At 37.8% G+C, this 23,473-nt stretch overlaps 2 protein-coding genes and 1 pseudogene across 6 annotated transcripts in view; 1 reads left to right on the forward strand and 2 right to left on the reverse strand.

Moving 5' to 3' along the window:
- Positions 1-23,473, forward strand: part of EPC2 (enhancer of polycomb homolog 2) — a 161,733-nt gene that overhangs the window by 63,658 nt on the left and 74,602 nt on the right. The gene's annotated exons all lie outside the window — the stretch shown is intronic.
- Positions 10,114-11,973, reverse strand: LOC128590305 (DNA polymerase epsilon subunit 2-like). Of its 2 annotated transcripts, none has more exons than XM_053597620.1 (2): positions 11,905-11,973; positions 10,114-11,738 (listed from the first exon to the last, which is right to left on the reverse strand). In XM_053597620.1, the coding sequence occupies exon 2, from the start codon at positions 11,629-11,631 to the stop codon at positions 10,228-10,230; it is 1,404 nt and encodes a 467-aa protein (XP_053453595.1). In that variant the 5' UTR covers positions 11,632-11,738; positions 11,905-11,973; the 3' UTR covers positions 10,114-10,227. The 2 variants fall into 2 exon arrangements, with proteins under 2 accessions (XP_053453595.1, XP_053453596.1); XM_053597621.1 differs by having other exon boundaries at positions 10,114-11,752; positions 11,905-11,972.
- LOC128590307 (T-complex protein 11 X-linked protein 2-like) lies at positions 21,879-22,968 on the reverse strand (annotated as a pseudogene).

Here is a 23,473-nt window from a genome sequence, read left to right on the forward strand (position 1 = left end):
GGTTGGATTTGTTGCCTAGGATGGTCGATTTGAAGTATGTTCCATGGGCTGATGAGAAGAATGTGTATTCAGTTTTGTTGGGATGAAATGTTCTGTAGATGTCTCTTAAGTCCAGATCTTGAATGGTTGAGTTTAAACCTAAGATTTCTTAGCTTAGCTTCTTTTTGGAGGATCTGTCCAGCACTGCTAAAGGGGTGTTAAAATCTCCAACTACTATGGAAGTGGAGTAAATCAAGTTGCTCATGTCTGTTAGAGTTTCTCTTATAAATTGAGGTGCGTTGCGGTTGGGTGCATAAATATTAATAATAGAGATCTCATCATATTGAGTATTACCTTAAACAAATATGAAGTGTCCATCCTTATTCTTAATTATTTTTGTTGGTTTAAAGCCTATTGCATTTGCGAACAGGATTGCAACGCCTGCTTTTTTCTGCTTTCCATTTGCCTGGAATATAGATGACCATCCCTTCACCTTGACTCTATATTTGTCTTTTAATGTAAGATGCGTTTCTTGTATGCAGCAGATATCTGGCTTGAGTTTTTGTATGCAGTCAGCCAACCTGTGCCTCTTTAGTGGACAGTTTAAACAATTCACATTAATTGAGACTATTGATAAGCCTTTCGAGAGTCCAGTGGACATTTTTATCGTTTTGCGACTGCGGAAGTTGGAATGTGATCAAAATTTTCTGGGTGGGTTTACTTTTGTGGTGGAGGATTACGTTGGTCTTTATGGAGGATAGGTCTGAGAATATCCTGGAGAGCTGGTTTAGTTATGGCAGATTTCTTCAGCATGTGAATGTCATTGAAGTATTTAATTTCTCTGTCATAAATGAAACTCAGTTTAGCTGGGTATAGGATCCTGGATTGAAAGTTACTTTGTTTTAGAAGATTAAAAGTCGATGACCATCCTCTTCTAGCTTGAAAGTTTTCAGCAGAGAGATCTACAGTTATTCTAATACTCTTCACCTTGTAGGTAATGGTTTTCTTTCATCTGGCAGCTTTCAGAATTTTCTCCTTCATATTACCTTTAGTGAAATTGATTATGATGTGTCTGGGGGATGTCTCATTCGGGTTGAGTCATGGTGGAGTTCTGAAACTGTTTGTTATCTGAATTTCAGAATCTCTTGGCATGTCTAGAAATTTCTCCGTCATCTAATGGTGAAGAGACTCTGTGCCTTGTGAAGCCACTTCATCACTTTCGGGGATCCCTATAAGACAAATATTGGTTTTCTTGAATTATCCCAGAGCTCTCTTGAGAGAGTGATCTGTTTTTGCCCTCCATTTCTTATCCTCTTTGAGAGTTTGGGGGCATTCTAAAACTTTGTCTTCAACGTCAGGAATCCTTTCTTCTGCTTGCTCCATTCTTTTACTAGGGGATTCTACTGTGATTCTCAGATCTTTGAGGGATGCAACTTCTTGTCTCAGTGTGTCAAAATCTTTGGTCATTTGGTCTTTGAATTTGTTGAATTCTTGAGATATCTTTTGGGTTACTGCTTGGAGTTCTAATTCAATCTTATTTGCTATCCAGATTTTGAATTCTATTTCTGACATCTTAGCTATTTGTTGGTGCATGGGTTCTTGTGCTGTTTCTGCCCCATTGATCCTTGGGGGAGTTGATGTACTCTGATTATTCACATTGCCAGAGTTTTTCTGTTGATTTTGCCTCATGATTGTTTTTCACCATTGCCTCTGGCCGTCCTCAGAGTTGGAGAGGTGTCTCTCCGAGATTAGATCCCAGTGGGATCACTCTATTATTGCTTGATCTTTGTAGGGAGTGACCCTATGTAGTTCCTCTGGGGCTGCTCTAGCTAGGGAGTTCTGGTTGTGGAAGCAGCTCAGCGTGTGATGCACCCGGATCCAGCAACAGGGCAGGAGGTTGTGCGCATGGTGCTGGGAGTGCCTGGCGCCCAGTGACTTTGGCACAGAGAGCCCAAGTCTCCAGCAGTCTCTGGCCAGGAGAAGGGCTCTGCACAGAGGCAGGGAGGGCTCCAGTGGGCACGCGGCTACCAGTATCCTTGGCCAGACAAGCATGCCAGTGTGGAGGCTGGGAGGACACAGGAGGGAGGACACAGGGTTGCTCGGCTTCCACAGTTCCTGGTCAGGGCATGCGGAGGCCCGGTTGTTGCAGGGTTGCGGCACAGATCTTATGGAGGTCTGGGCAGTGCCAAGCCCAGGAATTTGAGGTTGCTATGAGCTGTGACACCACGGCACTCTACCCAGGGCAACAGCCCATGCCTCCAGTGTGCCAAAACTGTCTCACTCTGCGCCTTAGGGTTAAGCCTGTAAGGCAGCTCGGTCCTGGCCTTTAGGCTGCTCTGTTACTAGGTTACTATGTCCCGCCCGATCCTTGCTCTGGGACCCTGAGGGCAGAGCTTGCCAGGGGAGTTCTCTCACACAATGGCTCCCTGTAGCCCAGATCTGTGGCTCTGTCTGGGGTCCCAGATAATGCCCAAAGTTCTCCGCACTCCTGCTCAAGCTCTCCCCAAGGCAATTCAACTGAGTGCCAAGTCCAAAAACACGGAAACAGTTCACAGGTGAGGCCTTTCCAGTTTGCAGTCTCACTGCTGCTTGTACTTACGGTTGCCGGCGTGATTAGGTTGATCAAACACACACAACCACTTGCCAGTTTCACAGTTTTTGTCCTCCTCTTAGGGTCCAGAAGTCCCTTGCTGACTCCCTGTATCCTGAAAGGGATGATTATAGGCAGATCCCACCAGCCAGAGATGTCTGGAGTCTTATCTCCCCAGACTCATCATGCCTAGTTGCAGGGAAGCTGTTACTCGGCCGCCATTTTTAATCTCCATGTAGCATTCCCTGATGATGCATTTTTGAGATATCAGTATTGTAGGACTCAAAATTGTATACAGAATCAAATAGCTAAAATTATTAGCTTTTATTATATAATAAATAATAATTATTAAATAAATAGAGAGATCTGCTGTGTGGCATCTAAAATCAAAACAGAAATTAAATGATGAGTTCTGTTATTCACCCAGTGTGTCATTTTATGGCTAAAAAATGAGTTAGGAGTTAGGAATGAATGCCTACAGTCTGGTATGCGTATGAGATAAACATTTTTGTTCCTTCCTGTCCCTTGCAGTACTAGTTCTCTAGAGTCACCCATATTGGTATTCTGGGTTACTTTAAATTTAATCACTGCACATTGGGGTGTTTTCACAAGGTTGGAAGTGTCTTAAAGGCACATTGTCTTTGATGATTTACGATATTCAAATTCTTCCTCCTTTATATTGATTCTAAACACTAGCCAGTTATGTACCACACACAGAAAAAAATGCTACCTATTGGCTCGGCACCTGTAGCCCAGTGAGTAGGGTGCCAGTGACATACATCGAGGCTGGTGGGTTCAAACCTGGCCTGGGCCTGCTAAACAACAATCACAACTCCAACCAAAAAATAGCCAGGCATTGTGGTGAGTGCCTGTCGTCCCAGCTACTGAGGAGGCTGAGGCCCAGAGTTGGAGGTTGCTGTGAGCTGTAACACCAGGGCACTCTACTGAGGGCGACTCATATGAGAGTCTGTCTCAAGGGGGCAAAAAAAAAGAAACCTACCTGTTTTACTTAACTGTTATATAGTATAACATTTACTTTGGGTACCTCAACCCAGATGTTCTTTCACTCCTTTTGTAGTTCAGTAACTTCATTAAATTCAGGAACTAACCTTTTCTTAGGGAAATAACTTTATTTACATTTCAGTAAGTTATTTATTCAATCTCTCATAACCCCTTTAATATGATATGATAATTTACAATTGACATAAAATATCTCAGAATTTTTGAACATGAAGGAACTTCAGATACTGTTTTATAAGTATTTTGAAGTTAATTCATGTTCAGTTTTGAACTCAATTAAATAGTTTTTGGTACCAGAACAAGGAATGAAGATTTCTTGTTTTGAAAATAAGGCACACTTCCCCTTCTCACTGTATTACACCTACAAGCACAGATCAGTAGACCATCTCACCTGTTGTACTGAAAGAAAGGAGAGTTCAGGAGAAAGCATAGTTGGAGTAACTTCGTGTTAATCTGTCAGACGTGGAGAGGATCTCACTGAAAGGGATTTGAATTCTACTGTTTGTATCTGCTCCCAAGATCTTAAGTCCTGGGAAAGTACTTGTCTGTGTGTGGACACTGCTGTACACTTTAGAACACTTAAAGCTGGTTCCTTCTCAGTCTGATAAAGCTGACCATTATCAATTCTCCATTGGAAAAGAGGAAAAAATTGTATTTATCAATATCAAGTGGTCCTGTATTTTCCACTAGGTTTTTAGCAAAAATGAAATAGATACTGGCCTAACTCCAGCTTCAATCTCATTATCCTTGTAGTGTCCTTTGATAGTCTCTCCCTTAAACTGAAATTATAATTGGCCTTTTGCTCTGTCAGGGCAAACATGGTTTGATTAAAACAAGTTGGAAAAGATCCAAAACAAATGATGAGCACTGTTTTGTTTATACAGTAACAAAGAATCCTTTACTGATTCCATTACCAACCCCTTTTGAATGGTAATAGATTTCTGTGTTCACTGTGTATCAGTAAAAGTATACTGGGTGAAAAGGATGCATTCCAGGAACATAATTTTCCTGTAAAAATGCCACTGAATGTGTATTAAGGAATAAAATTGAGCACAAATCCCAAGAATTGACATCACATATTCCAATAAGTAAATACTGGAAAAACAGTATCATAAGCACAGCAGCAGATTGTATCAGATTTTTGGAGAACATATTGTAGAACCCAGGTTGAGGTGATTAGATGGATGATTACACAGACAGTAAACAAGGCCAGACTAGCTGGCTGTAAGGATCTTCCCCTCAGATTGTGCAGAAGTTGTAACCATCTCCTATTCTTGGGCAAAGATGTAAACCTGGGTACTGGGGCTGAAATGGGAGAGCCTATCTCTGTAGCTAATCCAGGGAAAAGGAAGAGCCTCCAAACCCTGTTGATATTAGACATTTAAAGTAATGCCAGGTATTTTGTGAAAAGGCAAAATAATTATTTAATAGTCTGAAGTGGAGAGATGAAAGAGGTCTTAGTTAAAGGAGAGTTCTCAATTTCAGCCTATGTTCATTTATTTATTCCCACTATTAACAAAAGAGATTTACAATGACATGGAGTAAAATCATAGCACAGTGAATTAAAGACCGTTATAAAAGATACTAGGGAAAAATAAAGACACTATTAAAAGGTAAATTTGATGCATAGTGGCACATACTTTAGGTGTGGTATAATTTATAGACAAAGCTTGATTGTATGTAAGGTGCATGTTTCTTGGCATTGAAGCATTTAGAACCATGGGGCTGCCAAGGAAATTTTTATAAGAAAATCCAGCTCATGGAATTGTGCTAGCAGGAGTGACCAGAAATAGGCCTTCAGATTATATACCTAGCAAATAGCATGCATCTCCATGGAAGATTCTCCAGTGATACCACACTGCTCTGAGAGTTGGCACCTTTTAGCATCTTACTTGCCTCCCTATCATAAAAGACTAAAAAAAATTTGCCTTCCTTTCTTACACCAATAATACAATTTCATGAGCTGCCTATCTATAAAAGTATTTTCTCATAAGCTTTTTTGCAGAAAATTTTAATGGAAGACTAAACTTCTCCTCCCACTGTTAGGGATAAAAGACATGGACACAGGAGGGTAATTAACATTTACTGACCTCTTTGTCCAGGTCCTGTTAGTGTTTTGCATATATTTTTTGTATAGTAGGCCAATTATTCCTCATAGGAACCTTATGAGGTGGTTAATATTTCCCCCCATTTAAAACTTAAGATTTCATAAAGAGCCCAAGGTAATGTAGCTAGCAAGTAGAAGAGTCAGAATTTGAATCCAGGCCCTCTGAGTTCAGATTGTGCCTGTTTAACTATGTTATACTGCTTCTCAGTCATACCTTATCATTGTAAGTTGCAAATACTGATACACATTGAAACATAGAAATCTATTACCATTCAAAAGGTGTTGGTGATAGAATCAGTAAAGGATTCTCTTTTTTTGCAGTTTTTGGCCGGGGCTGGATTTGAACCCGCCACCTCCAGCATATGGGGCCGGCACCCTAACCCTTTGAGCCACAGGTGCCACTCAGTAAAGGATTCTTGTGTGTGTGTGGGTGTGGGTGTGTGTATGTGTATAACTTTATTAAAGAGTGGAGGATAAATTGCCTGCTTATAGAATGCATACAACTGCTGTGGCATATTCTCATTTAACCTGGTAGGGGATTAATGTATGAAAGAGCACTGTGAATGGATGGAAGGAGAGATGCCAGAAAACAGAACCATGAGAATAATAAAAATAAGGACTTTACATTTAACTATATTGTTTAGAATGGTGGTGAGCTCCATTGAAAGGGGGTGAATTTTAGCTTTTGGGAAAGCCCAGGTTTTTATTTTTAAGAGCCTTTTGTAAATCAAAGACATTGGCAGGAAAGCCACTACTAGGGCAAAATATATGCTGAGTTTTTTTGTTTGTTTGTTTGTTTTTTTGAGACAGAGTCTCACTATGTCGTCCTCAGTAGAGTGCTGTGGTGTCACAGCGCACAGCAACCTCAAACTCTTAGGCTTAAGCAATTCTTTATCTCAGCCTCCCAAGTAGCTAGGACTATAGGGGCCTGCCACAGTGCCCAGCTATTTTTAGAGATGGGGTCTCGGTCTTGCTCAGGCTGGTGAACTTGGGCAGTCCACTTGCCTCAGCCTCCCAGAGTGCTAGGATTACAGGTATGAGCCACCACGACCGGCCTAGATAAATAGGAGAGAAAATTGCTAGTGTGCGCGCATGCACACATGCATATGCATGTGTACACACTAAGAACACACACAAAATAAGAGGGTCACCCAGACCCACCCAAGTCCTTTGCGATCTAGGACCTAACGGAGCAGAGCTAGAAAACACCTTTTAGTGCTTTGGGGTGTCCTTGTTTGCTTCAAGTCCAATCCATCTTTGAAGATGAGCCCACAATTCTACTAGAGGGAGGCCCAAGTTGGGAAATGGTAGTTATTGATTTTTAAACTTAGAACTAAATACGGTGCTTAGCAAAAAATAGTTTGTTTTGAACAAAATTAATTAGACTACATAGGACCTTGATCAAGGAAGCTTTATTTTTTTACATGTTTTATCAGGTTGCAAGAGTAATTGCAGGCTGGGGCTATGAATTTCAAATCCTTATAACTAGGCTCAAAGACATCTCTATTAATCAGAATAGGAACCATTACAGTCAACACATTGTTGCCAATGAGAAATAATTTTATTCCTGTAGCACAAAAATTTGTGCTTCAAGATTTGACAAACTCTTGGGAAGCATTTTCTGCTGGTTATGGAAGTGTTTTATGTTGATTAGTATTTAGTATGGTCAGTTTTTGGATTTTAGTTATTCTAATAGGTTTGAGCTGATATGTCATTGTTCTAATTTACCATTTTCTTTCTTTCTTTCTTTTTTTTTTTTTTTGCAGTTTTTGGCCGGGACTGGGTTTGAACCCACCACCTCCGGCATATGGGGCAGGCGCCCTACTCTTTTGAGCCACAGGCTTCACCCTGGTTTGCCATTTTCTAGTGATATAGGAATGTTAAACACCTGTTCATTTGATAAATTGCCATTTATATATCTTTTTTGATGAGATGTCTTTTTAAATCTTTTGCCCATTTCTTTTTTTTTTTTTTTGTTGGGGTTCATTGAGGGTACAATAAGCCAGGTTACACTGATTGCAATTGTTAGGTAAAGTCCCTCTTGTTGCCCATTTCTTAATTGGATTGTTTTATTATTAAGTCTTAAGCATTTGTATATTTCAGATATAAGTCCTTTATAGATAAGTATTTTGCATATTTCTTCCTCTCTGTGGCTGACTTTTCGGTCCCTGTCTTTTCATAGAGCAAAAAATTTGAATATTCATGAAGCCCAGCATATCATGTTTTGCTTTCATGGATTATTTCTAAAAGCTCATCATCAGACTTGAGATCACAGATTTTCTCCTGTTACTTTCTAGAAATTTTATGGATTGCAGTTTTCATTTAGGATTTGATCCACGTGAATTAGTTTTTGCAAAGGGTGTGAAGTGTGTGTTGTAGATAGATTTTTTTTTTCATATGGACATCTGGTTGTTCCAGCACCAGTTGTGAAAAACACTGTTCTTTTTCTACTGCAACACCTTTGCTCCTTTGTCAAAGATCAGTTGACCATATTTGTATGATTTCTGTGCTCTTTATTCTGTTCATTGATCTGCTTGTCTGTTGTCAGTATATGCTGTGTTGATTGCTATAGTTTCATAGTAAGTCTTGAGGTCAGGCAGTGTCAAGTCTTCTGACTTTGTTCTTCTTCACTATTGTGTGGCTTTTCTGGTTTCCTGCCTTTCTATATAAATCAGTTCATCAATGTCCACAAAATAACTTGCTGAGATTTTTACTGGGATCACGTTGAATCTGTAGATCTCATTAGGAGAATTGACATCTTAACAACATTAAATTTTCCTATCCATTAACGTGGAATATCTCTGTGTTTATGTAGATCTTTGATTTCTTTAGCAGAATTGTTCAGTTTTCCTCACATACATCTTGTACAGACATATTTTCCTAGATTTATATGTAAGGGTTTGGGGGGGCTTCTAATGTAAGTGGCATTATATTTTTATATCAAATTCCAAATATTCAAGAAATTGACATCTTATATCAGCTTGGTTGTTTTTTTGAGACAGGTCTTTCTTGCTCTGTTGCCCAGGCTGGAGTGCTGTGGAGTAATCCTAGCTCACTGCAACCTCAGATTCCTGGGCTTCAAGTACTGCTTTGGTCTCAGTCTCCTAGCTAACTGGGACTATAGGCACATACCACCATACCTGGCTAATATATCTCAGCTTTGTATACTACAGACTTGTTATTCTTTCACATTAGTTACAGGAATGTTTTTGTTATTTCTTTAATGTTTTCCACATAGTCTTACCATCTGGCCAACAAAAGCACAGTTTCATTTCTTCCTTCTCAAATGGTGTACTTTTTATCTCCTTTTTTTTGTCTTATTGAAATGTTGGATGAAAGTGATAAGAGAAGATATCCTTGCCTTGATCATAATCTTAGAGAGAATGCAACTCATTTCTTACATGATCTTAGCTATAGGTTTTCTATAGAAAATCTTAATGAATTTGAAGAAATTCTCTATTCCTAGTTTGCTGAGGGTTTTTCTTATGAAAGGGTGTTAGATATGATCATGCCATTATTTTTCCTTTAGCTTGTTGATGCAGTGGATTGCATTAATTGATTTTCAAATGATGAGCAAATCTCACTTGGTCTTGGTGTACAATTCTTTCTATACATTGTTGGATTCAGCTTGCTCATATTTTGTTGAGAATTTTTGGATGTATGTTCATGTATTTCCTTTCTTGTAATGTCTTTCCCTAGTGTAGGATTAGGATAATGAAGGACTCATACGGTAAGTTAGGAAATATCTGCTTCTATTTTCCAGAAGTGACATAAAGATTAATAGGTGTGGTCTTTTCTTTTTTCTTTTTGGAAGGTTTTTGGATTCAGTCTTAAAAATCTATAAAGATTTTCTGTTTGTTCTTGAATGAGCTTTGGTAGTTCATGTTTTTGTCCATTTGATGTAAGTTATCAATTTATGGTCATAGAGTTGTTTTATATCCATCATAATATAATTTTATTATTTAAATATCCATTGAGTCAGTAGTAATGAGCTATATTTTATTTTTGGTATTAGTAATTTGCCTTCATTTTCTTGGTTAGCCTAGCCAGAAAATTAATATGTATCATCTACATAGCAGTTCCCCACTGCAGGAGATGAGCCTAGTTAAAAATCCACTTCTGTGTATATACCTTAAAAAATGAAACTGAAGAACTTGTTAAAATTCAGATTTCTAGGTCTAATTCCCAGAGATGTTCATTCATTAGCACTCAGAGGAGCATGAGGAAGCCACATAGGACCCCTTAATTCTGGGTTTGTGAAGCACAGCAGGAGCTAGATTAGATAATCTGTAGTGTTTTTACTGGCTTTGAAATTTCTGGAACCTATGAAGATTTGTGAGGGGGAAAAGAATAGGGAAAGAGAGAAAGCCAGACTTTCAGTCATAGGCTGCCATCTGTGCCTTGGTGATATTAGGAATTTTTTTTTTTAAGTTTACCATAATTTTACTGTAAACAATATCAAAATTACATGAAATATAGAATTAGGCAGAAAATTGATGAATTTTGTTTTTTCAGATGGTCTTTAAGAATCTCAAAAGCCTTGAAGTTTGCTGTCTTCTACTGTCTTACTGGAAGGATAGAACACTTTGAATGAAAATCCACTTCTTGGAAAAGAACCAGGGTTTATGCAGAGGCATCCAGTATTAGTCAAAGTGAAAGGATCGTATTTGTCTGCAATGACAATCAGGTCCGGCACAGGATACAGCCTCAGAGTGTAGTCGAATGCCCAGTACACAGGGCTAACATGCAGAGGCAGTGGGGCCAGATGTCCTTGGGATAAGATAGTCTTTACAAAGTGATTAGGAATAGGCAAATTGGTAGTAGGAAAACGGACACAGTTTCTGCACATTTTATTTATTAAGTCTTCACGAAAGACAATAATTTCTTGTGTACAATACTGAATTCTGCAAGGATTAGTAGTAAAAACTGAAAATGGCACCCTCTGTCTGAATTCATTAGTGATGCTCTCAGCAAGTGGTGGCCTCGGTAAGATAGAACCAAATCCAGGATCCTCTGGACCAGGTACAAACACAAAACGACTACTTTTATGAATATCTGGGTATTCACATATTATGTCTGCCAAAATTTTTAGGGAATCTTTCAAAGCCTGAACTTGATTTTTTCCATATGGTGCAGATGAAAAATTACCACACAGAATAAAGCAGGTTGGAGGTGCTGGTGAATAACCAGAAAACATTGTGTGAAGTTTTTCCAATACTTCTACCTGGTCCAACCAAACATCCGATATAAACACGAACATGGCGTCTTTATTCTCCTCTTCTAGTTGTTTTAGTTTTGCAGAAATCTTCACAGATGTATTAGAAGGCCCTCCAAAAAAATTAATATTTCCATAGTATGCCCTAGTAGTACTGGAGGGCTCAGTGGGTGGAAATCCAAAGGCATTGACATGAAACACTTGATCTTCAAACCAGCCTTCTGCTAAGACAAAGCACGCCTCTGTGTATAACCCACTGTGGAACTGAGCTTTACTAAGATCTAGCTGTACCGTTCCGGTAGGATCTTCCAGAAAAAATTTTCCCTCTTTTAACTGAGTTATCATTCCGAGAACAATCACATCTCCAATTTTGGTTGTACTACCCAATAAGGTTTCTATTGTTTTAAGCTGGAATTTGCTGCCAGTTTCATCAGGGTGAGAGCCTATCACTGGAGGAGTAAATAATTCATGCCTGTGAGTCCTCTGGTGTAAAATGATGTATCGTTCACGAAACAGCTCTGCTTTGTCTCTTGGTGTTCCAAATAAATTTGGTGCAGGGTGGTTGGTCATTAACAGAGGAAGGAATTTTTTTCTTTCTGAATTGTACACAAAGCGTGGAATATCAAATGCTCCTATGATATTGAAAGCATGTTCTACGGTCTCATCAAACGACTCACTGCATTCCTGGACTGCTGCTTCTACCGCAGAGCGTTCAATCATGTTTGATGACAAGGGTTGCTTTTCAACTGCATCAATAATCTTTACTAGTTTATCTTCAAGCTCCAGTTCATTGATAGATTGAAGAGCTTCTGTGAGGTACTTAATAGCTTCACGGATCGGCCTTGCTTCTTACACCTTTTTGAAGGGTCTCTATCAGGATGTAAGGTCAAGCCCCTCCTCGGCGCGGGGCGAGCCACCGCGGTGAGTCCTGCTGCCCTGCGCGGCGGCCTCAGCCCTCCTCTGTCGCCCTACAAGCTGCCAGACTCGACTCACCCCCGCAGCAGCAAGCCCCGCAGCTTGAAGGCGGAGAGCGCCCGGCTCCGCACCCGCTCCGGCGCCATGTTCGCGATTTGGCGCCACCTGGTATTAGGAATTTTTAATCAGTTTTTTCTTTGTTGTTTTTTTAATTTGGTTTGATTTTTTTTTTTTTTCAAAGTAAAGGAATAAGACAAGGGAGCCCTTGTACCAAATCCCAGACATCATTTTACCCATAAATATTTCTGTTTTTGTCTAGTAGAGATAAGGACTTTTAAAAAGCATTAATACATGCCATAATGATAATAATTTGTGGCAATTCCTTGATATCATTTAATTTACATGAACTGGCTAAATAGAATTTTTAGCTGTAGAAACTGTCTTTAGGTTGCAACTATCTTGTAAAATGTTAAGTTCTATATATTTACCACAGTATAGCTAGCATTAAGAAATACTCTTAAAGTACTTTCCCTATTGACAGTAGTTTAGTGGTGATAAGAATAGAGTATAAAATTTACCTGTCTCTGAAGGTAGGCATGTACCAAAAAAGGTGATTGATCATTAATCATGAGTTCAGCTTCTGAATATTTATAAAACCAGGTCCTGTGTGGCTCTGAAAATAGCATCAGGTAGAAATTACAGCAGAAAACAAACACTGTTTAAACTTAATTATGTTGAGCTATATTAATATATGAAGTTTTGTTATCATGGTGAGCAACGAGATTTCATAAATTTTTAAAAAGACACTTCCCAGATGTTCAGGTAAGCGTTTCTTTCAAAATAATAATCACTGGGCCTCTGAGTTGAATGATATTGTGGAAGTAATGTCTTTGGGAAGATACATAATTAATCAAATGATAGAAATGTTTTTCCTTCTAGCTTTCATTCATTATGGAAATACAATTTTTTAAATTTAAAAGATTTGAGATTTGGGAAAGGATTTTTATCTTATAAATTTGAAAAATTGTAATTTTAATATATTTCATTTAAATTAAATTTGATCTTTTTTATGAGGCTGTATACATTTTCTGCCCAGATATCTTTGTTTATAGTTATAATCGAGGTGTGTATGTAATTTTTTAAAATAATAAACTTTATTTTTAAGACCAGTTTTAGGTTCACAGCAAAATTAAGAAGAAATCAAAGTACCTGTGTATCTCCTGTCTCCGCCCGTTTGTGTATCTACACACACACGCACACACACACATATAGCCTCAGCCTCGCTAGTATCAGCATCCCATGCCCGATGTTTCATTCATTCTCTCTCTTTTTGTCTTAGCCTGGCTAAAAGCTTATTGATTTCATTGATCTTTTCACAGAACCATCTTTTGGTTTCTTTATTATTAATACTAGTATTATTGATTTCCAATTTTACTTTGATTGATTTCCCCTCTTTTCTTCCTTTTTGTCTATTTACCTTGTTTTATTTATTTCTTTTTTTTATTTTTTGTGGGTTTGAAGCAGAAACCAGCCAGGGCTGGGTTTGAACCCGCCACCTCCAGCATATGGGACCAGCGCCCTACCCCCTTTGAGCCACAGTCACTACCCATTTTCTTTTTGTAGTTTCTTCATCTGAAAGCTTAAATTATTGATTTTAGATTTTGTTCCTTCCTGAATAGCATGAATAACATTAATGCATTTAATGCTATAAATTTTCCACTAAGCACTGCTTTTTCTGCATCCCACAAATTTTGATTCATATTTTCATTTTCATTTAGTTCAGAATGTTTTTTTTAAGTTCCTCAAATTTGTCATGGTGTTTTTATGACCCAGAAGATAGTCTGTCTTGGTGAATATGCCATGACCTTGAGAAAATATGCATTCTGCGCTTGTTGTGTGCAGTATTCTATCGACGTCAATTAGATCAGTTGACTGGTACTGTTCAGCTTAAGTGTATCTTCACTGATTTCTGCTTGCTGGATCTGTCCATTTCTGATAGTGGGTTATAAAAGTCTCCAACTATGATGATGGATTCATTTATTAATATATTTTGCAGTTCTATTAATTCTTGCCTGACATAGTTCATTGCTCTGTAGTTAGGCATGTACATATCAAAGATTGTTACTGGTATGTCTTCCTTTGAGCCACAGGCGCCGCCCTGCCTCTTTATTTCTGATAACTTTACTGTGAAGTCTGCTCTAGCTGAAATGGTGATAGCTACTCTGGTTTGCTTTCTTTCTTTCTTTTTTTTAAGATAGAGTCTTATTCTATCGTCCTGGGTAGGGTGCTGTTTTGTCATAGCTCACAGCAACCTCAAACCCTTGGGCTCAAGGCTACTTTGGCTTTGTTTGTATTGGTGTAACATGATCTGTTTTTCTTTCATGTGTATTTACATTTAAAGTGGGTTTCTTATAGACAACAAGTTGGGTCTTATGTTTGTTCTGCTCTGAAAATTACTGTTTTAAGCAGTATATTTAGTTCATTGACATTTAAAGTGATTAGAGAAGCCAGGCTAGTACTTTGGGAGGCTGAGGCAGAAGGATCTCTTGAGGTCAGGCGTTCAAGACCAGCTTGAGCAAAGTGAGACCCCATCTCTACTACAAACAGAAAAATTATTGAAGCATTGTGGTGGGTGCCTATAGTCCCAGCTACTTGGGAGGCTAAGGCAGGAGGATTGCTTGAGACAAGGAGTTTGGCGTTGTTGTGAGCTAGGCTGAGGTCATGGCACTCTTGCCCAGAGTCTTGAGACTCTGTCTGCAAGAAAAATTAATCAATAAACAGCAATTATATAGTTGGATTCATATTTATGATTAATGTTTGTCATATCTGTTAACATCTCTTTGTTGTCCTTGTTCGTTGTTTTTGTCTTCCACACCTTTTCGGCTCTTTATGGTTTTAATTGAGAATTTTGTGATTCCATATTCCTTTCTTAGCTTATCATTTATACTTCTTTTTTTGTTCTTTTGTAGCACTGTGCATTCACATTTAATCCAAGTCTTCTTGCAGATAACACTACACTGCCTCATAGGTTATACAAATACCTTATAAGAACAAAATATTCCTAATTCCTCCCTCCTGTTCCTTTATCATTGCTGCTGTTTATTTTATATAGACACACACACAAAGTCATGCACTGCATAATGCGTTTTGGTCAACAATGGACTGCATATATTATGATGCTGGTCCCTTAAGATTATAATGGAACTGAAAAATTCCTGTTGCCTAATGACAGCATGGCCATCACAGTGTCATAATGCAATACATTACTCACATGTTTGTGGTGATAACTGGTATAAACAAATCTCTGCCAGTGAATAGAAGTATAGCACCATAATACCTGATAAATGACTATGTTACTGGTTTGTGTATTTACTTATTATCTTAGAGTGTCCTCCGACTTACAAGAAAACGTTAGCTGTAAAACAGCTGTGGGCATGTTCTTTAGAAAGTATTCCAGAAGGTACTTTTATCCTAGGAGATGGTAGTTCCATGCATGCTGTTGCCCCTGAATACCTTCCAGTGGGACAAAATGTGGAGGTGAAGGACAGTGACAATGATGATCCGAAAACAGCTGTGGGCATGTTCTTTAGAAAGTATTCCAGAAGGTACTTTTATCCTAGGAGATGGTATTTCCACGCATTTTGTTGCCCCTGAATACCTTCCAGTGGGACAAAATGTGGAGGTGAAGGACAGTGACAATGATGATCCGGATCCTGTGTAGGTGTATTCTACTGTTGTGTCTTGGTTTTTGACCAAAAAAAAAAAAAAGTTAAATAATAAATTTTTAAAACATGAGAAAGCTTATAGTATAAGAATATGAAGAAAGTATTTTGTATAGCTGTATAGCATTATTATAAAAGAGTCGAAAAGTTTATAAAAGCCAGGCACAGTGGCTCATGCCTGTAATCTCAGCACTTGGGAGGCTGAGGTGGGCAGATGGCCTGAGCTGCTCATGAATTTGAGACCAGCCTGAGCAAGAGTGAGACCCCGTCTCTAAAAAGTAGCTGGGTGTTGTGGCGGGCGCCTGTAGACCCAGCTACTTGGGAGGCTGAGACAAGAGAATTGCTTGAGCCCAAGAGTTTGAGGTTGCTATGAGCTATGACACTACAGCAGTCTATTGAGGGCAATAGAGTGAGACTCTGTCTCAAAAAGAAAAAAAAGTTTATAAAGTAAAAAAGGTACAGTAAGCTAAGGTTTATTTATTATTTTTTTAAGTTTTTTTTTTTTACATTTAGTGTAGCCTGTGTCACATTTCTTAAAACATTTCACTGTCATTAAGCAATGCATGACTGTATATTTGTATGTGTGCTTATGTATAAATAAAATGCTTATACATAGCATAATTGAATACATTGCTACTATTTTTTGAAGCAAACTGTTATCTATTAGATAATTAAGAAAAATAAAAGTTTTAATTTTATCTGCACTTATTTATTCTGTAAGCACTACTTTATGTACACCGTATTTTGGGAGTTGTTTTAATTTTTTTAGATAGGAATTTCCAACCCGTATCATTTTTCTTCTCTCAAAAGAGCTACTTTTATAAATTTTTATAAGAAATTACAACAAACTCCTTCAATTTTTGTCTGAGAAAGTTTTTATTTTTCCTACATTTGTGGAGGGTTAATTTCACAAGGTACAGAATTTCAAGTGGTAGGTTTTATCTCAATACTTTAAATATTTCATTTACTCTCTTCTTGTTTGCATGATTTCTGAGGAAAATCTGATGTAGTAACTTCTTACCTTTCTCCTTTGGAGGTAGGGTATTTTTTCCTCTGAATCTTTCAAGATTTTTTCTTATCTTTGGTTTTTTGATGTTTGAATATAGTATGCCTAGGTGTAGTTTTTTTGACTTTCATCCTGCTTAGTGTTCTTTGAGCTTCCTAAATCTGTGGTTTAGGAAGGCCTGACATTAATTTAAGAGAAATTCTGTTATTGTTGCTTCAGATGTTTCTATTTTCTTTCTCTTTTTCTTCTCCTGGTATTTTCATTATACATATTTACAATTTTTATAGTTGTCCCACACTTCTTGGCTATTGTTTTTCCTCTTTTTTTTTCCAGGTTTTTTTCTCTTTGCTTTTAAGTTTTGGAAGCCTATTATTGTATACTGAAGATCAGAGATAAAGCTGTGTACAGTCTACTGATGAGCCCTTCAAAGGCATTTTTATTACAATAATTGTGATCTCGGTCATTTTTAATTTTTTTTTAGAATGCCCATCTCTTTGCTTACATTATTCATCTCTTCTTGCATGTCATCTGCTTTCTCTATTAAAACCTTAAGCATATTAATAAAAGTTTTTTGAAATTCCTGGTTGGAAAAGTACAACATTCCTGTTGTATATGACTCTGTGGTTTTGGTGCTTGTTTATTTCTTCAGACTGTTGTTTGCCTCTTAGTATGCCTTTGAAGGTGGACATGGTGTTACTTGGTAAAAGGAACTATGTAAACAGGACTTTAATGGAGTGGCAGTATATGGTGTGTGGGGGGAAGAGTATTTTATAATTCAGTGATTAGGTCTGTCTTTGGTGAGCCTGTGTCTCAGGACTTTGAACTTTACCACTTCACTGGTGCTTTTTAGTAACTCCCGCCTTCGATGGGACAGTATGCTAGAGGTAGCTGCTAGAATTGGGTTATTTCTGTTCTCCACATGAAAGACTAGAGTTAACTGGAGTTGCATTTTCCCTTTCCCCCAGGTTTGGTGAGTTCTGCTGAAACTCCAGCAGGTTAGGCTCTGGCAAGATATTTTCTCTGGAGTGCAGGCTTTGTTAAGAAAAGATCGATTGATTGCTCTGGCACATTTCAAGTTGCTTATCTTTACTCTTCTCCTCTCTGAAGCACAAAGGGATTTTTCCCTCCAGAATTCACTGTGAGAACTTGGTGAAAGGTGAAACAGATGTGGGAGGGCTGGGGGCCATGAAATGATTGGGATAATAGGATGTCTGGAGTTTTTCTGTCTCAGACTTGTCTGTACTGAGTCAATTACAGTTTAGGTTTTCCAGCCCTTCTCCTCTCCATTGATTCTCATAGTGGGTTTCTGCTTCAGTAAGTTGTGATCCTCTGTATTTACCCATTTCTCTAATTTTGCCCTGTGAGACCTTGCTTGTAAGGTCTACATTTTGTCAACTTTTCAGTTTGTTTAGCTTTTTGCATGTTGTTGAGACAAGAGTGGCAACTTCTAAGTTCTTGTTGGTTGACCTGGAAACCAGAAGTCCTACAGTAGTGAATTTTCAGGCATTGATGGTATTGAAGCAGAAATGTTAGCTAAGATGTTATTTTGGGAATTCAAGAATCTTGTCACTGAACCATTTCTGAAGGATCTGGAATTATAATTTCAGGTTATTTCAAAGAAAGCATGAATGGCACTGGGAAAATAAGATTTTAGTTAGTGAGACCCTAGTTGTAAATCTACCTCTTCTTCCTGAGGTACTTAATCCTTTTATTAGATACTTGGGAGCAGGAAATATTTTTCATCTCTTAGATTACTTTGCCTGGCCTATTCTAGTATTACCTGGTATATAGTATTAAACAGAATGAACATCAGAATATTCATGAATTTTCTAATTTTCTGGAATATAAAATTTAATCTTTGAGAACAGCTATATTTAGTGTCTGTTAGAATTGGCTTAGATTTATATTAGAATACAAGAGATAAGGGTGGCGACTATGGCTCAGTGAGTAGGGCACTGGCCCCATATACTGAGGGTGGTGGGTTCGAACCCGGCCCCAGCCAAAAACTACAACAACAACAACAAAGAATACAAGAGGTAGGTTCTGAGAAAGTTTATTTTGACACAATTTTAATTAAATTTTAAAAATTTGGCCTAATTTCTAATTTACACAAGAATAATTTAAAGAACAAAGAATTCTGTGTACCATTTTCTTCGATTCACTAAATTTTAAGTAATATTTAACAATATTTACTTTTTCTCTTGTTCTTTATTTCTTCTCTCTCTCACACTTTTCTCTCCCATATAATTTTTGTTCTGTACCCTTTTAGAGTAAGTTGTTCATATTATGCTCCTTCTGAATATTTCAGTGTGTTTCTTTAAAACACATTCTTTTATGTAATTACAGTACAGTTATCAAAATCAGTAAGTTGTCATGAGTATAATACAATTATCTGATCTGTTGACCTCATGTATAATTTAATAATTGTCCTCAAAATGTTTTTTATAGTGACGGAAAATAATCTCAGGTTAAGAATTCCATTCACTTGTCATGTCTCTTCAGACTACTACTGAGTCTTTTTGTGCTTCATGCCACTGATATTTCTTAAGTAAAGACCAGTTATTTTGTGGAAGGTTCCTCAGTTTGGGCTTACCTGCTTCCTTAAGACATTATTCAGTTTAATTTGTGGGGTTATTTTTTTCATTGTGATAGAAAAATAACATAAATTTTAAGTATGCCTTACCATATTGTTAACTATATGCACACTGTAACAGGTCTCTAGAATTTTTTCATCTTGTAAAACTGAAATTCTATACTTACTGAACAACAGCCCAACTCCACCCTGGCAGCTATCATTCTACTTTTTCTTTTTAAGGTTTGACTAGTTTAGATACCTCATATAAGTGGATAAGTGGAATCCCCATGCTATATTTTCCTTTTGGTGGCTGGCTTATTTCATTTAGTGTAACATCTTCAAGACTTACCCATGTTGTAGCATATGACAGGATTTTCTTCTTTTTAAGACTGGTAATACTTCATTTTACATGTAGGTGGTATTTTCTTAATCTATTCATCTGTCCATGGGCATTCAGATTGCTTTCACCTCTTGCCTATTGTGATTAATGCTAGCAGTGAACATGGTTGTGCCTGTTTTTGTCAAGATCTTGTTTTCATTTCTTTCATATATATATCCAGAAATGGATTGCTGGATCATATAGTAGTTCTATCTCTAATTTTTTGAGAAATTGTTACCCTGTTGTTCATAAAGGCTATGTACCATTTTACATTCCCACTGACAGTGCACGGGGTTCCATTTTCTCCACATCATTCCCAACGTGTAATTTCCTGTTTGATAATGGCCATCCTAATACATAGTAGGTGGGAGATGATACCTCTTTGTGTTTTTGATTTTCACTTCCTTGATAATTACTGCCATTGATGATCTTTTCTTATGCTGGCCATTTGTCTATCTTCTTTGAAGAAATGTCTATTCAGATCTTTTGCCAATTTTTAAAATTCACTTATTTGGTTTTTTTGTTCTTGAGTTTTAGGAGTTCTTGTATTTCCTAGGTATTAACCTTTTGACTGCAAACAATGCCTATAGACATTTAAAAAGGTATTTGTTTGGTGGGAAGGACACTTTAGGTGTTCAGTACAAGATGTTCCTTTGGCACATAGGCATTCATTTTGCGAAACAAAAGCTTTGACAACACGTTACTTTTATGTTACTTGATTTGAGTCTGTAAGCATCATATGCTTCACAGTTGAGCCTGAAATAATTTGTACAGATAGTGGAAACTGAAACCAACTTGAGTGAATTATTTTGATTAGTAAGAAACCAAAGAACGTCTAGTAGTGCACCATGTATCTTAACGATTGTTGGGATGGCTGCACACCTCAGGTGGCACACTTAAGTTGGATGTGGTGCCATTTGTTTTTCCTTTGTTACCTGTGCTTTGGTATTGTATGCCCCAAAATTTCTGTCAAATCCAATGTCATGAAGCTTTCCTGCTGTGTTTTCTTCTAGGAGTTTTCTGATTTCAAATCTTATGTTTAGGTCTTTAATTGATGTTGACTTTTTTTGTCCAACTTCATTCTTTTGCATGTCAATATTAAGTTTTCCCAGCATTATTTGGTGAAGAGACTGACTTATCTTTTCCCATCTTGGCATCCTTGTCAATCATTTGACCTTGAATGTGAGGGTTTACTACTGGGTTCTCTCTTCTGTTACATTGGTCTATATAACTGTCTTTATGCTGGTACTGTGCTGTTTTATTTTTTTTGGGGGGGGTTGTACCATACTTTGTTGATCATTATAACTTTGTAATATGCTTTAAGATCTGTATGTTTTTAAGTGAGATATTTTATATTTCTGGCAGAGCTGGTTTTTGAAAAGAACTTTTAGTGGAATCTTCGGCAATGAGTTTCTTTAATAAGGAAATTATTCATTTCCCTTCAATTTTGGTTTTTACAAGCTTGAATTTTTCAGCTTTTAGGACTATTTCAAATCTTTCTGATGCCTTCCATATACTGAATTTATATCCTTATCCATTTAATACCTTGCTAACATTAAAACAATAAATCTGTTGGGGGAAAATATTGTTATTTAACTTTTCAAGTTCCTAACCATTTAGTGATCTTTGGAAATATGTTCTCTTTCTGTGACATACTTATCATTTTGTACTGTTAAATATTCTTAATAGACTTTCTTTTCCTGTGAATACATCATTTTAAAATTAGTTTGTACTGGTTAAGCTAGGTATATTTTGAACACAGATATCTAAAAAACCTTTTTGGCCTTACGCTATACTTGTTGAGAGCGAACACGAAGAATGCTAGGTTTGAACAGAAAATGTGAGAGAATCTCAGATGGTAGATGGAGATCACTGACCCACATACTTTTTTAAAACACAAAATTGCTTTTAGATTTACAGAATAACATGATTTTATCTTATTCAAAAATAAATAATGCATTTAAATGATGCCAAAATAAAAAGTATATGAAAACAAACTCATTCCTGTCCACTCTTCACTCCAGCCACCCTTTCCCTACAAGTGACCATTAATTCATGTGTTCTTTTAGGGGTTTCATTACACATTCAAACAATAGGAATTCGTGTTTTTATACTTTCTCTTACACAAAAATTAGCATACTATGTGTACATCTTTTTTTAGCACTTGTTTTTTGTTTTTCTTGCAGCTCAGAAGTTTATTAATGAAGGAGGTTGGGTCGGCTGGTGTTTACATGCTGACCCCTGCAGCCCTGTATCCCGGCTGTAGTGAGGAAGATGGCTGGCTTCTCTGCTGGCCATAGGTGATATCATCTCAGGAACATGCTGAGCCCTCTCTCCTGGGTCCCTTGCCATGGCTGGAGTCCAGCACTATCAGATAGGTTCCACTTCTGTTTCTTGTGCTTGAGCTAGAGTATCAACATTTTTTAGGATCTCAGCATAGTATGGGCCAAATACCTGCTGATTATGATGCATCAGCTTGACAAACTTCCAGCCTAGTTCTGTCAACTCTCCTTCGATGTGATTAAGGCCTTAAGGGAAGTGTAGCAGAGACTCCTGCATGCCACAAACCAAATAGCATTTGAGAAATAAAAGGAGGCGCTGATCAGTGATACTACAAACACGGTTTTCTTTCTTGGTGATGTTCTGGAGCTGTCCTATAAGACATACTGTGTTTTCACTGCTTAGGGCAGTAAACCCCAGGTCCTTGAGGCCACAATGAATTTCCTGAGACACCTGTTCACTCACATTCAACATAGCTTCTTCAGGCTTGGGGTTAAATTCCTCAGTCACAGCCTTGGTTATGCATTTCAGTTTATGCACAAATCCAGGTGAGTTGAATAAAATTGAACCAGAGAAACTTCTAGCCACTAGTAAGACTGAGGCCAATATAGTCAAGTGGCGCAAATGGGACCCCATTTCCTGGACCTGGATTCTGTCCATCAGCAGAGTCTCAGGGAATTCTTCATTTTCAGGATCCCAGAGGAGAAGATTCAGGTAGCCCTGGTATAGCACCATTATGGGATTGGTAGGATCTGAATTCTTAGCTGCCTTGTTTGGAGGTGAACAGGCCATGCTAGAGGAGCTGGGGATGTCAGGAGAATTCAGACATGGTGTAATGAGGTCTGTGGCCGCTTTGATTAGCCATTTCTTGGTGTAATCAAGGAGATTGGGTTGTTTGTCAAGGAGTTCCTGGAATTTAGCTCTTTCATACTGGATGGAATATTCCTGCAGGTAGGGTCGAATGCTCTGGATGGTATAGTTTGCCATGTCCATTTTCATTAGGCCCAGAACATGGAAGATGCCCCTCAGTTAACTGTACTGGATCTGTTATGCTCTGTAGTTTCTTTACTGCTTCATCTCGAACTGGTGCACATAGCAGGGTCATCAAACTAAGAATGTAGCTAGAGAGACGAGAGACATCTAGGGCTCCATGTTCTGCTTCTTGCTTGAGGAGATCCATGTCCAGAACTTCTTTAATCTCATTTTTTAGGCGGATGTGGTGTGGTAATAGCAGTGATAGCAAAACCTCCTTAACTTCTGTCATAAGTTCAAGAGCACAAGTGAATTTGGGAGGATTACTCAAGAGTTGTTCTCTTAAATGGTCCCAAAAAACATTGTACAATGTCTCCATGAACCTGTCTTCCAGATTGGAGATAAAACATTCTCTTCCATGTAGAAATCTTGGTTTACCATGATTTCATGAGCAATGCTCATCCTGGAAACTTTGTTATTTGTTTCTATTAGACGAGGAGAGTAGTTATTTAAACAGAAGTCTTCCTCTTCTTGGTTCTTCTCTGATATTTCAGAATTATGGGCTCCACACTTTGCTTCATTGGGATCATTTTGGAGTACAGTTTCCTCACTCTTGGGCATCTTGATGTTCTCTCTTCCTCTGTTCTGGACCGGCTGCCCCGCGGCTGAGTCTCTTTAGCACTTTTTTTTTTTGTATGCATAAGAATATAGTC

Source organism: Nycticebus coucang, chromosome 7, assembly GCF_027406575.1.
Source record: "Nycticebus coucang isolate mNycCou1 chromosome 7, mNycCou1.pri, whole genome shotgun sequence".
NCBI lineage: Eukaryota > Metazoa > Chordata > Mammalia > Primates > Lorisidae > Nycticebus > Nycticebus coucang.

Excerpts from the sequence above, each read along its gene's own strand:
- LOC128590305 (XM_053597621.1), bottom strand. The coding sequence starts at position 11,972 with ATGGCGCCGGAGCGGGTGCGGAGCCGGGCGCTCTCCGCCTTCAAGCTG. Across the intron at positions 11,753-11,904 it reads CGGGGCTTGCTGCTGCGGGG|GCCGATCCGTGAAGCTATTA; the intron begins GTGAGTCGAGTC and ends GTAAGAAGCAAG.